Below are 15,268 nucleotides of genomic sequence, written 5' to 3'. Positions count from 1 at the left end.
TCTTACTATGTATTAATGACTGCTGCCTGCCGACTGTGCTACTTAAGTACATATGGCTGACTACACAATACATTATTGCTGTGCCGTGTATACTTATACTCTAAATAAATTACCAACGTTAATTTACGTCTATTCATATATTATACCAAAATACTTATGGGGAACAGAAAAGTGCTCTCCTCCTCATGACTGTTCTCGTCCCCATGAGTGCTCTCGTCCCCATGAGTGCTCTCGTCCCCATGAGTGCTCTCGTCCCCATGAGTGCTCTCCTCCCCATGAGTGCTCTCCTCCCCATGAGTGCTCTCGACCCCATGAGTGCTCTCGTCCCTATGAGTGCTCTCCTCCCCATGAGTGCTCTCCTCCCCATGAGTGTTCTCCTAACCATGAGTTTTCTCCTCCCCATAAGTGTTCTCTTCCCTATAAGTGCTCTCCTCCCCATGAGTTCTCTCCTCCCTATAAGTGTTCTCTTCCCTATAAGTGTTCTCCGCCCCATGAGTGTTCTCCACTCTATGATTGCTCCTGTCCCCATGAGTGCTCTCCTCCCCATGAGTGTTCTCCCCATAAGTGTTCTCCTCCTCATGAGTGTTCTCCTCCCCATGAGTGTTATCTTTCCTATAAGTGTTCTCCTCCCCATGAGTGTTATCTTTCCTATAAGTGTTCTCCTCCCCATGAGTGTTCTCCTCCCCATGAGTGTTCTCCTCCCCATAAGTGTTATCTTCCCTGTAAGTGTTCTCCTCCCCATGAGTGCTCTCCTCCCCATATCTTATCCAGATACGCTATATATAACTTGCTCACATGTATATGCTCATATTATTGGGGGCAGTGTCTGGACCTTTCCAGACAAAGAAAAAAAAACATATACAAAAATGATTATGCATGATTTTTTTTTTTTTTTCAAAATATACCCAGTGAGACAAAGATATCTTAGTAGCAGCCATGGTGCAGACCCAACCAATCAGAGACAGGGACACAAAAACTGTAGCAAAATAAATAAACCTTAAAACTGTAAGCTGAAACCATTGAAACTTGGAACCATAACTTTTTGGACAAGGAAAATATCACAAAATATATGAAAAAACATAGATGAAAGAAACATAGCGTGTCCACTGAATGTATTCGCCAGAATCCCATCCTTTGCTGTGACTGTAAAACACAGCGTTTTTTCTGCAGCATTTTCACCTCGTAGGGCTCCGACCTTAAAGTGTACACAATGCACCCAAAAATAGCACAGTGCACAAAAGATCACCCCATCCGGGGACACGTAAGAGACACACAGAACATGTAGTACCGCACTAGACCACAGAGAGGCGCTGCTAGTCTGTCAAATCGTGCATGCAGACAAGCATTGAATGTTGAAGTTGGTTTCAAATTACGCAAAAAAATAAACAGCTTAGTGGACGGAAACAGAAAAAAGGCCATAGGTGTCAGAGTATAAAAACTAACCCAAAATAAAATGGAGCAATTGCAATTGTTTAACTTCATGTGTGAACATTATGTATGAATTTATTATTGTTGTATTTCCGTGACTCTTATGACCCCATAAAGGTATTACTGACCATATTCAACCCAAAATTCCTGAAAGATTTCAGTTCCCAAAAAAACCCAATTTTTTTTTACTCATTTTGGCCGAATAGGCAAAAACGGAGAAGAAACAGATCACAGATGGATCACATAGTCTGGACCAGGGGAGCCATCTAATAATTCTTGCAACGGCTTCTAAGGCAGCCATGAAGGACTATGGAGAAGAGATGGCTGGTGACATCGTAGACACTGTATATGATTATTAGACATCAGCAACGTTTTCAAAAATTCAATCTGGCTAGTTCGTTGAATTTTCCAAAAAGATTTGATTCGATTAGAATTAGAGATGAGCGAGTAGTTAAATACTCGAGATTCGATATTCGTTTCGAGTAGCCCCTCAATATTTAACTACTCGAATCGAATATAGAACCCCATTATAGTCTATGGGGGGATAATGCTCGTTTCAGGGGTAGACAACGTTCGATCAAATTATACTTACCAAGTCCACGAGTGAGGGTCGGGCTGGATTCTCCGAGAAGTCTTCTCCGTGCAGCGTCCCCGCGGCGTCTTTCGGCTCCTCATTCACTCTGCCAGGCATCGGGCCTGGGCAGAGCCGACTGCGCATGTCCGCACTACAAGAAAATGGCCGCCTAGAGTCAAGGCGCTAGGCCATATTGCTATGGTAACATGTAAACCAATCAGGGCTGGCTGATGAATGGCTGCAAGCATGGCGTTGTGGGTTGACCCTGTTCTCAGAGTTCCTTGCTCCCTGTCCTATCATGTGCAGCTGTCATTTTAAGGACAAAATGTTATCCGTTACCACGAAGCAACAGGAAATCCGGATTCGATGCGAATTGAATATTTCCTGAAATCCAGATCGAATTGCAGTTCGTCAGCTTCGATTCGCTCATCTCTAACGATTATACATAGAAAGGTGCCATTTTGTGAAGAAGGTAGAGAGAGAGCAGGGACAGACCTCAGTCAGCAGAGACGGCAAAAATCAAGAAAAATTGGAGAGATCATAGGAGTCATTGGCAGAAGGTTCCGCATAAAATTCTTAGACATTGCACAGCACCATAGGGTTTTTTTGTTTTTGTTTTGTTTTTTTGTCTTTTACTAGGGTTGAGCGATCGTGTTTGGAAAAGATCGGATTCCGATCGGCGATCGAGAAAATTTCACGATCGTGATTGGAATTCCGAACACGATCTTTTTAGGTGGGATCGAGATCGGTGATTATTTCCCACAATGCTTTGCTACTGGCCAACAATGTTAACCTTCACACTGAGTATATGCTCCGCTCATTCTGAGCGGAGTGTATACTCAGTGTGAAGGCTCCGCTGCGGTTCCATAGGAATGAATGGAAGCAGCCGGCACACAGCCTTAACCCCCTGCGCGCCGGCTGCATCCATTCATTCTAATGGGAGACTAGCTAACATCTCTAGTAGCTACTTACCTGCAGAGATGGCTGGTCCGGTGCCCGGTGTTCTCGTTCTTCTTTGGTCCGGTGCCGGGTGTTAAAGAGCTAGGAAGAAGGCGGGGCTTGTGGCTTATGAGAGTGTGGGCGGGTACTGGGAGGGGAAACGTCACGTCTCCCCGCCCTGTACCCGCCCACACTCTCCTAACCTGGGAGACATGGGGCAGCAAGGCGAAGAAGAACGACAACACTGGGCACTGGACCAGCCAACTCTGCAGGTAAGTGGACACCAGGGGGAATAATTAGCCAGAGGATTAAAAAAAAAATCCTCTGGCTACTTAGTGATTAAAAAAAATCACTACACAGCATGGATTAAAGCGTTCAATTGTTAGATTCCATGCTGTATAGTGAATAGGATTGTTTTTAAAATCCGATCTCCGATTAGTAAAAAAATCCCATTGACTTGCATTGGGATCGAGATCGGGTTCGAATGAAAAATGATCGGAAATCGGATTTCAAAATCGATCCTGAAAAGTCAAGATCAGCTCAACCCTATTTTTTACACAGAGTCTGCCAGAATCCCACTTTGTGTCAAAGTATTTTTTGGGGGTTTTTTTTACCATTTTTTGTATTATGTTGTATGATCATGCCAGTTATAAGCCACACTCAATACGAAATTTACCGCACCCCGGTGGTTGAGTTTAATTATATCCGGGGTTATTGCGACTTGTAAGCCACGACTATTCTAGGAAGTATCATATACATCAGCACGGTTACTCCTTCTTGTGGTGTGGTCAGGTGTCAGCCACATTGGTTACTAAATTTACCATACCGCATATGCAGATCTTATTTCCTTTGGTTTGGCCACTTGTTTTTCAAAAAGTTAACAGTACAAACTTAAACCGGAAAAGAAAATAGAGCAAAAAATATGACCATTATATTCAGCAAGGGGGAGAGAGGAAACGGAGAAACAGAGAGGGGAGACAAGTTGGGTTGAGCCGATCTTGAGATTTCAGGATCGATTTCAAAATCCGATTTCCGATCATTTTCCAGCCGATCTTGATCGTGAAATTTGCTCAATCACCGATCGGCCGATCGGGATCCGATCTTTTCCAATCACGATCCTGAACCCTAGTCAATGCTTCTCTATGGGAAAAGTCACTTAAGGGTTGAGCCGATCTTGAAATAATCTCCGATCTCGATCCCGCTGGAAAAGATCGGGTGGGAATTCCTAACTCGATCATGAAATTTACTCGATCACCGATCGGAATCCGATCTTTTCCGATCCCGATCGCTCAACCCTAGAGACAAGACAAAGGGAAAAAACAGGGTAAGTGGCGTGCGGGGAGGGGAAATGCGCCTAACACCACAGGAAAATGTAAAGTAAACCAAAGGACAACAGAACAAAATGAATATGAGAAGACACATAGGAACCAAATATTTGGCCAAATTATCAACTAATACTTCACGGTCATTAATTCATCTTTTTTTTTCAGGATTGTTCTTTGAGGGGACATGGGGTGCTGGTATTTATGGGTACTTTCCTTCTCATCAGCTCTGTTTCTCCCTGATGGGACGTGGTTACATGGCTGCGGTGCGGAGGTGTTCGTATACACACCAATCTCTGGTTCCACGATTGGTGCATTTATGAACACCTTGCAATTGTGGTCATGCAGTAGTTCTATGAAGTACAGAGTGTACTGCGCTTGCTCGCATAAGCGGCCACAAAAAAATGGCTGCCCACATGTGAAGTCGGCTCTGCCCACGGCCCACTCATTCATTGAATTTTGGCCCACAGCGCGCCGGAAGAAGAAGATGAAGAGGCCGTTGCTGACGAAGATGGAGGTGGTGCTGGAGAGTTCTCTGGCAGCATTGGGGACGCCCCCAGTGCTGTTTGAGCGCTGGGGCCTGCCCCCAGTGCTGCGAGAGAACTCATTTGCGTACCGACAAAAAACGGGATTTCGGGCAAAAGGCGGCGCAGAGAAGACAACGAAAGGTAGGAGAAGAATAGCCTTTCTTAGGGCTATTCCAGCATGTTAGTCATAAACACGGTGGCTCAGTGGTTAGCACTACAGCCTTGCAGTACTGGAGTCCTGGGTTCAAATCCCCCCAGGAACAACATCTACAAGGAGTTTGTATGTTCTCCCTGTATTTGCATGGCTTTCCTCCCATTCTACAAAAAAGACATACTGATAGGAAAAAAAAAAGTACATTGTAATCCCTATATGGGGCTCACAATCTACATAAAAAATAAAAAAAAATCGTTTGAATGATAGGATCCCTTTAACCAAAAAAAGAGTTCAATGTTCTCCTTGGGCTTATCTTTGGTGCTCCCGGCACATGCGTCGTTCTCCAATACACTGTACACTTGCTTGGAGTATACAGGAGCTACAATAGGAATAACAGCAAGTAGTCATGTCCTTTCCTTAGTCACATGCAGTCGAGAGTTCTGCTGGAAGAAGACCCTGACCGTGATAGGAGACATTGGGAAAGATGAATATGTTTTGGGTTTTTTATCACTTTCCCCAGCCCCCTTGTAAAAAAAACTCTTACCCTTTAGGCTGCATGCACACGGGGTTACACCGGGCTTGTAAAAATACTCATTCACAGCCGTACACGCGAGCGCTGCGGACGGCTCCCGAACGCTTGCCATTCACTTCAATGGGAGCGCTCGTAACGCCAGCGTTACGAGCGCTCCCATTGAAGTGAATGTTAAGTGTTCGGGAGCCATCCGCAGCGCTCGCGTGTACGGCTGTGAATGAGTATTTTCACAAGCCCGGCATAACTCCGTGTGCATGCAACCTTAGTCTCCTGATATAATACACTACAATTCTTGAACAGTGTTGGACAAAAGTATTGGCCCCCCTGCAGTTCTGTCAGATAATACTCGTGTTCTTCCAGATAATGATTACAAGCACAAACTCTTTGGTAATATCTCCATTTATTTTGCTTGAAATGAAAAAACACAAAAGAGAATGAAAAAAAAAAAGTCACATCATTGATCATTTTACACAAAACTCCACAAATGGGCCGGACAGAAGTATTGGCGCCCTCAGCCTAATACTTGGTAGCACAACCTTTAGACACAATAACTGCGCACAACCGCTTCCGGTAACCAGCAATGAGTTTCTTACAAGGCTCTGCTGGAATCTTAGACCCTTCTTCTTTGGCAAACTGCTCCAGGTCCCCCCTGAGATGTGAAGGGGGCCTTCTCCAAACTGCCATCAAGAGATCTCTTCCCCCTCCCCCACAGGTGTTCTATGGGATTCAGGTCTGGACTCATTGCTGCCACTTTACAAGTCTCCAGGGCTTTCTCTCACCACCATTTTCTAGTGCTGACCTGAAGTGTGTTTTGGGTCATTGTCCTGCTGGAAGCCCCCTGACCTCTGAGGGAGACCCAGCTTTCTCACACTGGGCCCTACATTATGCTGCACAATGTGTTGGTCGTCTTCAGACTTCATAATGCCATGCACACGGTCAAGCAGTCCAGTGCCAGAGGCAGCAAAGCAACCCCAAAACATCAGGGACCCTCTGCCATGTCTGACTGTAGGGACCGTGTTCTTCTCTTTGAAGGCCTTTTTTTCCTATAAACTCTATGTTGATGCCTTTTCCTACTTTTGTCTCATCTGACCAGAGAACATTCTTCCAGAACGTTTTTGGCTTTCTCAGGTAAGTTTTGGCAAACTCCAGCCTGGCTTATGTCTCTGGGTAAGAAGTGGGGTCTTCCTGGGTCTCCTACCATACAGTCCCTTCTCATTCAGATGCTGACGCTGGATAGTACGGGGTGACACTGTTGTACCCTCGGACTGCAGGGCGGCTTGGACTTGTTTGGATGTTAGTCGAGGTTCTTTATCCACCATCCGCACAATCTTGCGATGAAATCTCTCGTCAATTTTTCTTTTGCGTCCACATCTAGGGAGGTTAGCCACAGTGCCATGGGCTTTACACTTCTTGATGACACTGCGCACGGTAGACACAGGAACATTCAGGTCTTTGGAGATGGACTTGTAGCCTTGAGATTGCTCATGCTTCCTCACAGTTTTGCTTCTCAAGTCCTCAGACAGTTCTTTGGTCTTCTTTCTTTTCTCCATGCTCAATGTGGTACACACAAGGACACAGGACAGAGGTGGAGTCAACTTTAATCCATTTCAACTGGCTACAAGTGTGATTTAGTTATTGCCACCACCTGTTAGGTGCCTCAGGTAAGTAACAGGTGCTGTTAGTTACACAAATTAGAGAAGCATCACATGATTTTCAAACAGTGCCAATACTTTTGTCCACCCCCTTTTTTATGTTTGGTGTGGAATTACATCCAATTTGGCTTTTTGACAATTCTTTTTGTGGTTTTCCATTGAAGACAAATTAAATGAAGATAATACCAAAGAATTTGTGATTGCAATCATCTTCTGGAAGAACATGAGTATTATCTGACAGAATTGCAGGGGTGCCAATACTTTTGGCCAACACTGTATGTTACAATATTTTATGCAAGTGTAAAGCTCTGGCCCCTGGCATAGCCGAATAGATTTCTGCACATGAAGACCTAGGGGCCATTGTTTGGCTGCCATAGGCACATATGCGTGTGGGGGTTACATTACAGTTCTCCATGATAGCGGGGTGTCCCCTGTATAAAGCAGCCACACTAAAGTCATATACTAAGACTAAGCTGTAGCAGAATGGCAGCTTGTGTGAACTATGTAGTTGTCACAATGTATATAGTGCTAGAAGAACACAGAAAAGGAAGAGGTTAACCATGATTCAGGACAATGTTGCTGCTCAGGAAATATCAGGTCATTCACGTTAGCTTCTAGAAATGTGAGAATCTCCTGCCACTGCAAGAGGAACTATCATGTCATGGTAATTTTTGGGTCTATACTTTAAATCATGCAATGAGTTTTATCAAAGTCAGTGTACAGAAGAAAAACGTATCCCTGTCACTAGTGTCAGACTGAAGGACCTCGGACCCACCAGTGGAACTTGTTCTGGGAGCCCATCCAGCAGCTTCCTGCTAATAGCCTGCACCACGGCTCCTTCACTGTTATCTTACATATATGATGACTATCCCAATATAGTCATCTCCTATAGTACAGTGCATGCTCCAATAGCACTGTGCACCAATAGAACGAATGGCCGGTTCATGCACAATACTGTATGGGGAATAACATGGCCGTGGAACACTACACATATGTACAAGATAATAGTGAGGGAGCTGTGATGTAGACATAGCACACAGTATAATAGGCTCCTCAAACAATGCTCCACAGTGGCCCTCTAAGTTGGTCCTACACAGTAAAACTCTCCACAGTGGCTGCACACAATGATTATGCTCCCCAGAGGCCCCTCAGCATAATATTCTCCCCAAAGTGACCCCACACAGTGTAGTACGCACCACAGTGACCCCACACAATATGAAATGCTCCCCAGAGGGCTCCCCTCAGTATAATGGTCTGCAGTAGCCCCACACAATATAATATGCTCCCCAGAGTGTCACCCCCTGTTTAATATGCACCTCACAGTGGCCCACACAGTATAATATGCTCCACAGTGATTCTATGATTGGAGCTCCATACACTGTATCCAGCTTCTGTCTGTACACTGTGGTGGTAGATCCTATAACATCAGGCTGCTCACTTGAATATGAACAGGGCTGCTTCCATCCGTATACCTAGTATATGGCTTCTGGTGGCTACATCAGCTGATTGGTTCAGGTTTCCGATGTTGGACCCTGACCGATCTGATATTGATGACCTATCTTGTGGATAGGTCTTCAGTGTCAAAAATCTTAAGATCCTGGACAACACCTATAAGTAGTTAAAGGAGTCATTCTAGATTTCAAAAAATGGTGCAAAGTTAGGCAATATGTCATCCCTCTAGTGGTGCTTCTTCATTGATCCCCACTTGTGCTGGATTAGAGGGTTGCAATGATTGGCCGCCATCATTCTTTCAGTTTTTCAGTCCATTGCCTTATCCCATGATGGTCAGAACAGCATGGACATAGCCTACAGCTTTTCCAATAATATAAAAAACTGAATGTATTTTTAATGATTCCTCAATAAACTTGGATTCTGGAATTTTTTTGCATTGTTGATCCTACTTAGGCATTGTATAGTGTATGATGGCAGCATTGCCATAGTACGGCATTATTTGTGCTTCATAGATTAGTATTGTATGACCATATAGTTTATGAAAGGGAGAGAACTCAGGGATGATATTGTACATGGATCTAGATGAAGGCCGGCTCTGAGAACACATTCATGGCTGATCACACATGTATTTATAGAAAGCTAGCTGGTACCCGCGACTTCGTCTGCGGTGATTGTAGCAGTGGGTATATACAGGCGCGGGTAAGGTTTTCGTACTGTGTATAAGGTATGGGATATGAAATATAACTTTCTATCTTGTTGTTGCTGTAATTCAGAGAATACGTGAGACTGTTAATTTGTATTTGAGCTGCTATATATACGGTGTTGTGAGAAACTTTACATAGTGACTTTGGGACAGAAGTATTTGAAGTTAACCCCTTCCCGTCGATGGCATTTTTTGATTTTCGTTTTTGACTCCCCTCCTTCTAAACCCCATAACTTTTTTATTTCTCCGCTCCCAGAGCCATATGAGGTCTTAATTTTTCCTGGGACAAATTTTTCTTCCTGATGACGCCATTATTTATTCTATATAATGTACTGGGAAGCAGGGAAAAAATTCAGAATGGGGTGGATTTGAAGAAAAAATGCATTTCTGCGACTTTCTTACGGGCTTTGGTTTTACGGCGTTCACTGTGCAACCAAAATGACCTGTCCCCTGTATTCTGTGTTTCGTTACGATTCCGGGGATACCAAATTTATATGGTTTTATTTACATTTTGACCCCTTAAAAAAAATCCAAAACTGTGTTAAAAAATTATTTTTTGAAAAGTCTTCATATTCCGACAGCCGTAACTTTTTTATACGTGCGTGTACGGGGATGTATAGGGCGTCTTTTTTTGCGAGGTTGGGTGTACTTTGTAGTTCTACCATTTTCGGGAAATGTTATTGCTTTGATCACTTTTTATTCACATTTTTATCAGAATCAAAACAGTGAAAAAACGGCGGTTTGGCACTTTTGACTATTTTTCCCGCTATGGCGTTTACCAAATAGGAAAAATATTTGTATAGCTTTGTAGAGCGGGCGATTTCAGACGTGAGGATACCTAATATGTATGTGTTTCACAGTTTTTAACTACTTTTATATGTGTTCTAGGGAAAGGGGGGTGATTTGAATTTTTAATACTTTTTATTTATTTTTTTTATATTTTTTTTACTTTTTTTAAACTTTTTTTTGCATTTATTAGACCGCCTAGGGGTATTGACATGGGTGGGCGGTGTCGCGGATTGTCAGAGCGGTGGGGGTTGGCAAACATGGCTGCTCCGGAGCGTTAAAGAGCGCCTCCTGGAGTATCAGTAAGGTGAGGGGCAGAGTGGTAAAGTATATGTATATGTGATTGTGTGGGGTTAGGGGCGAGGCTGAAGAGGGCAATAGGAATTTTGTGGCTTGCTATGGTCCAAAGTGTGTGAGATTGCAGAGATAGTGGTGTGAGTTTGGGTTTTGTGGGGGTCCTGGCACAAACGTATGTGCGCTATTGTGACGAAAAGTAGCCTATTGTTTAATCGAGTGTATTAACTATGTTTGTGGAAAATTTCAGCCAAATCGGTGGAGCGGTTTTTCCGTGATTGAGGAACAAACATCCAAACATGCAAACATCCAAACACACAAACCCACAAACCCACAAACTCACAAACTTTCACATTTATAATATTAATAGGATTAGAATTTGTTAAAAGACTATGAGGTTTTTTTTATACTTCCTTCCTTCTCGTAACTTGCAGAATATTACTGACACCAAACCAACTTGTCTTGTTAGTCTGGGCAGCCTTGTCTCCATCCATCATGTCCGCAGAGATGTCCGTCTTATTACTCTGTAAGTACAATGATCTCCATGTCTTTCAGTCTGTGATGGGGAATTATAAGAAGGGGTTAATAATCTCCTATAAATCCCGGACATTACTACAAGTTACCGGGCTACACCCCAAGTCTCCCATCCTATGTCTCTTTGCAATTATTATTCTTTTAGACTTATGGTGGGCACGGGGTATGGAGAAGGCTCTTACTGACATATCTGGTCACTCCTTCCCCCCTTCAAAAAAAAAAAAACCTAAATAAAATATGATCAAAATTTCACATGTAGCCCACAATAATAAGACAATTAGCTCTATTAAAAAAAAAAAAGTTTTAGGTATCAGAATATGATAAATTTTGGTTTGTAAAAGGGTTTTATTGTTTTTATAAGTAGAGATGAGCGAACACTAAAATGTCCGAGGTTCGAAATCCGATTCGAACAGCCGCTCACTGTTCAGCTGTTCGAACGGATTTCGAACCCCATTATAGTCTATGGGGGGAAATGCTCGTTTCAGGAGTACTGTGTGCAGGGGCCACTATGGGGGATAATACTGTGTGCAGGGATCACTATGGGACATAATACTGTGTGCAGGGGCCACTATGGGGCATACTACTGTGTGCAGGGATCACTATGGGACATAATACTGTGTGCAGGGGCCACTATGGGGCATACTACTGTGTGCAGGGGCCACTATGGGGGATAATACTGTGTGCAGAGGCCACTATGGGACATAATACTGTGTGCAGGGGCCACTATGGGACATTATACTGTGTACAGTGGCCACTATGGGGTATAATACTGTGTGCAGAGGCCACTATGGGGGATAATATTGTGTGCAGGGGCCACTATGGGGGATAATAGTCTGTGCAGGGGACACTATGGGGGATAATACTGTGTGCAGGGGCCACTATGGGGTATAATACTGTGTGCAGGGGCCACTATGGGACATAATACTGTGTACAGTGGCCACTATGGGGTATAATACTGTGTGCAGAGGCCACTATGGGGGATAATATTGTGTGCAGGGGCCACTATGGGGGATAATAGTCTGTGCAGGGGACACTATGGGGGATAATACTGTGTGCAGGGGCCACTATGGGGTATAATACTGTGTGCAGGGGCCACTATGGGGGATAATACTGTGTGCAGGGGCCACTATGGGGTATAATACTGTGTGCAGGGGCCACTATGGGACATAATACTGTGTGCAGGGGCCACTATGGGGCATAATACTGTGTGCAGGGGCCACTATGGGGCATAATACTGTGTGCTGGGGCCACTATGGGACATAATACTGTGTACTGGGGCCACTATGGGGCATAATACTGTGTGCTGGGGCCACTATGGGGCATAATACTATGTGCTGGGGCCACTATGGGATATAATACTGTGTGCTGGGGCCACTATGGGGTATAATACTGTGTGCAGGGGCCACTATGGGACATAATACTGTGTGCAGGGGCCACTATGGGGGATAATACTGTGTGCAGGGGCCACTATGGGGCATAATACTGTGTGCAGGGGCCACTATGGGGTATAATACTGTGTGCAGGGGCCACTATGGGGGATAATACTGTGTACAGGGGCCACTATGGGGCATAATACTGTGTGCAGGGGCCACTATGGGACATAATACTGTGTGCAGGGGCCACTATGGGGGATAATACTGTGTGCAGGGGCCACTATGGGGTATAATACTGTGTGCAGGGGCCACTATGGGACATAATACTGTGTGCAGGGGCCACTATGGGGCATAATACTGTGTGCAGGGGCCACTATGGGGCATAATACTGTGTGCTGGGGCCACTATGGGACATAATACTGTGTACTGGGGCCACTATGGGGCATAATACTGTGTGCTGGGGCCACTATGGGGCATAATACTATGTGCTGGGGCCACTATGGGATATAATACTGTGTGCTGGGGCCACTATGGGGTATAATACTGTGTGCAGGGGCCACTATGGGACATAATACTGTGTGCAGGGGCCACTATGGGGGATAATACTGTGTGCAGGGGCCACTATGGGGCATAATACTGTGTGCAGGGGCCACTATGGGGTATAATACTGTGTGCAGGGGCCACTATGGGGGATAATACTGTGTACAGGGGCCACTATGGGGCATAATACTGTGTGCAGGGGCCACTATGGGACATAATACTGTGTGCAGGGGCCACTATGGGACATAATACTGTGTGGAGGGGCCACTATGGGACATAATACTGTGTGCAGGGGCCACTATGGGGGATAATACTGTGTGCAGGGGCCACTATGGGGCATAATACTGTGTGCAGGGGCCACTATGGGACATAATACTGTGTGCAGGGGCCACTATGGGACATAATACTGTGTGCAGGGGCCACTATGGGACATAATACTGTGTGCAGGGGTCACTAAGGGACATAATACTGTGTGCAGGGGCCACTATGGGGGATAATACTGTGTGCAGGGGCCACTATGGGGCATAATACTGTGTGCAGGGGCCACTATGGGGCATAATACTGTGTGCAGGGGCCACTATGGGACATAATACTGTGTGCAGGGGCCACTATGGGGCATAATACTGTGTGCAGGGGCCACTATGGGGCATAATACTGTGTGCAGGGGCCACTATGGGACATAATACTGTGTGCAGGGGCCACTATGGGACATAATACTGTGTGCAGGGGCCACTATGGGACATAATACTGTGTGCAGGGGTCACTAAGGGACATAATACTGTGTGCAGGGGCCACTATGGGGGATAATACTGTGTGCAGGGGCCACTATGGGGCATAATACTGTGTGCAGGGGCCACTATGGGGCATAATACTGTGTGCAGGGGCCACTATGGGACATAATACTGTGTGCAGGGGCCACTATGGGGCATAATACTGTGTGCAGGGGCCACTATGGGGCATAATACTGTGTGCAGGGGCCACTATGGGGCATAATACTGTGTGCAGGGACCACTATGGGGCATAATAGAGCACGCAGGGATGCGGCGGGAGGAAGGGGCCCCGCCATTCCTAGTTACGCCACTGTATAGTATTTTGACATATTATACTTATTTTCTCTATTTTGGACTTTGTGTTAGTACTTTATCATACAAATGTTTCGTATTTTGTTTTTTTATTTAAGATGCAGTGAGGGAGGTCGGTGGGATCGAAATGTTTATAATAATAAATTTAATTAAAGTAATAAAATTCTTTCATATTCTGAAAGTCTATTTTGAGTGCCGGAAATTTCTTTATATATCAAGTTAATAAATAAAAAATTGAAAATGTACTCTGACAGTGATCATACCGATAAAAAGACATCAATCACAGGGAATATTAGCATTTTGTTATGCAAATGAGCTCTTTAGAGCACTGAAGGCATTGCCATTGCTCCATAGAGGTAAGCATCAACATCCTTATTGCTCCAAAGAGCTCACCTTCCCACCTGACACTTCCCTTCTGATATAAATAGCATATCAGACACCAAAACTACCTGCACTTGCTACTTGGGAATGGTGTGGGCTAGAGAAAATTCCAACTGTGCCAGAATCGATGCCTATTAACAGATGCTAAGAACTGGAATTGTGAGAAGGGTGAAAGGTCTTCTTTAAGTTTTATTAATCATACTACGTTGCTGTTAGTAAGGATATGTCTATTGAGTTATAATAAAAACTGATAATTATATATTGACACTGGTGGTGGCTGAAGCTGTAAAAACCTCCATGGAATAAGAATACAAGGAGTATATATAATTATGTATAAGTAAGTATAGGTGATAACTCATTTTTAATCTGTTTTACAGGGTTGGTTCTCGTACGAGAAGGTAAGTGACCAGCTTTGTTCTATGTAAAAACAAAATATTCTATACATCTATACAAAGAATATTGATGCCTCTTGTGTCACCCAATCCATTGTGTAAGTTCACACTTGTATACTATTAGTTTCAGCACATTTATGCTGTCAGGTGGGCGGAGTTGACAGCTGGAAGCATAAACATGCTGAAAATAACAGCAATGATTGCTCAGGAATGGTGGGGCTAGAAAAAAAAAATTCCAACAGTGCCGAAATCAATAAAGTGACACCTATTGAAGGATGCAAAGAGCTGAGGTTTAGAGATGAGCGAACAGTAAAATATTCGATATTCGTTTTGAATATCCCCTCAGTATTCGACTATTCAAATGAATATCAAACTCCATTATAGTCTATGGGGAAAAAATGCTTTGTTTCAGGGGATCCCACTATTCGACTCAGGAGGGTCACCAAGTCCACTATGGCACCCCAGGAATTGATGCCAACACCTCTAAAATGCAACTGGGACCGCAGGGGAAGCATGTCTGCAGGGATCTAACAAGCCCAAGTCACTGTGTTACATTGGGATCCCTGTCAGCTTGCGATATGTGGGAGCTGACTTTTTCCCATA

At 44.3% G+C, this 15,268-nt stretch overlaps 1 protein-coding gene across 1 annotated transcript in view; it reads left to right on the top strand.

The window, feature by feature from the left end:
- Positions 1–10,858: 10,858 nt before the first annotated feature.
- LOC142214619 (Fc receptor-like protein 5) overlaps positions 10,859–15,268 on the top strand; it is a 30,617-nt gene continuing 26,207 nt past the window's right edge. The window contains exons 1-2 of the mRNA XM_075283557.1: positions 10,859–10,889; positions 14,651–14,671. Coding sequence (XP_075139658.1) covers positions 10,859–10,889; positions 14,651–14,671 — 52 coding nt within the window. The remainder of the gene's footprint in view (positions 10,890–14,650; positions 14,672–15,268) is intronic.

Source organism: Leptodactylus fuscus, chromosome 7, assembly GCF_031893055.1.
Source record: "Leptodactylus fuscus isolate aLepFus1 chromosome 7, aLepFus1.hap2, whole genome shotgun sequence".
Classification (NCBI taxonomy): domain Eukaryota; kingdom Metazoa; phylum Chordata; class Amphibia; order Anura; family Leptodactylidae; genus Leptodactylus; species Leptodactylus fuscus.
The sequence above is the reverse complement of the archived record's forward strand: the minus strand, read 5'-3'. Positions and strand labels throughout refer to the sequence as shown.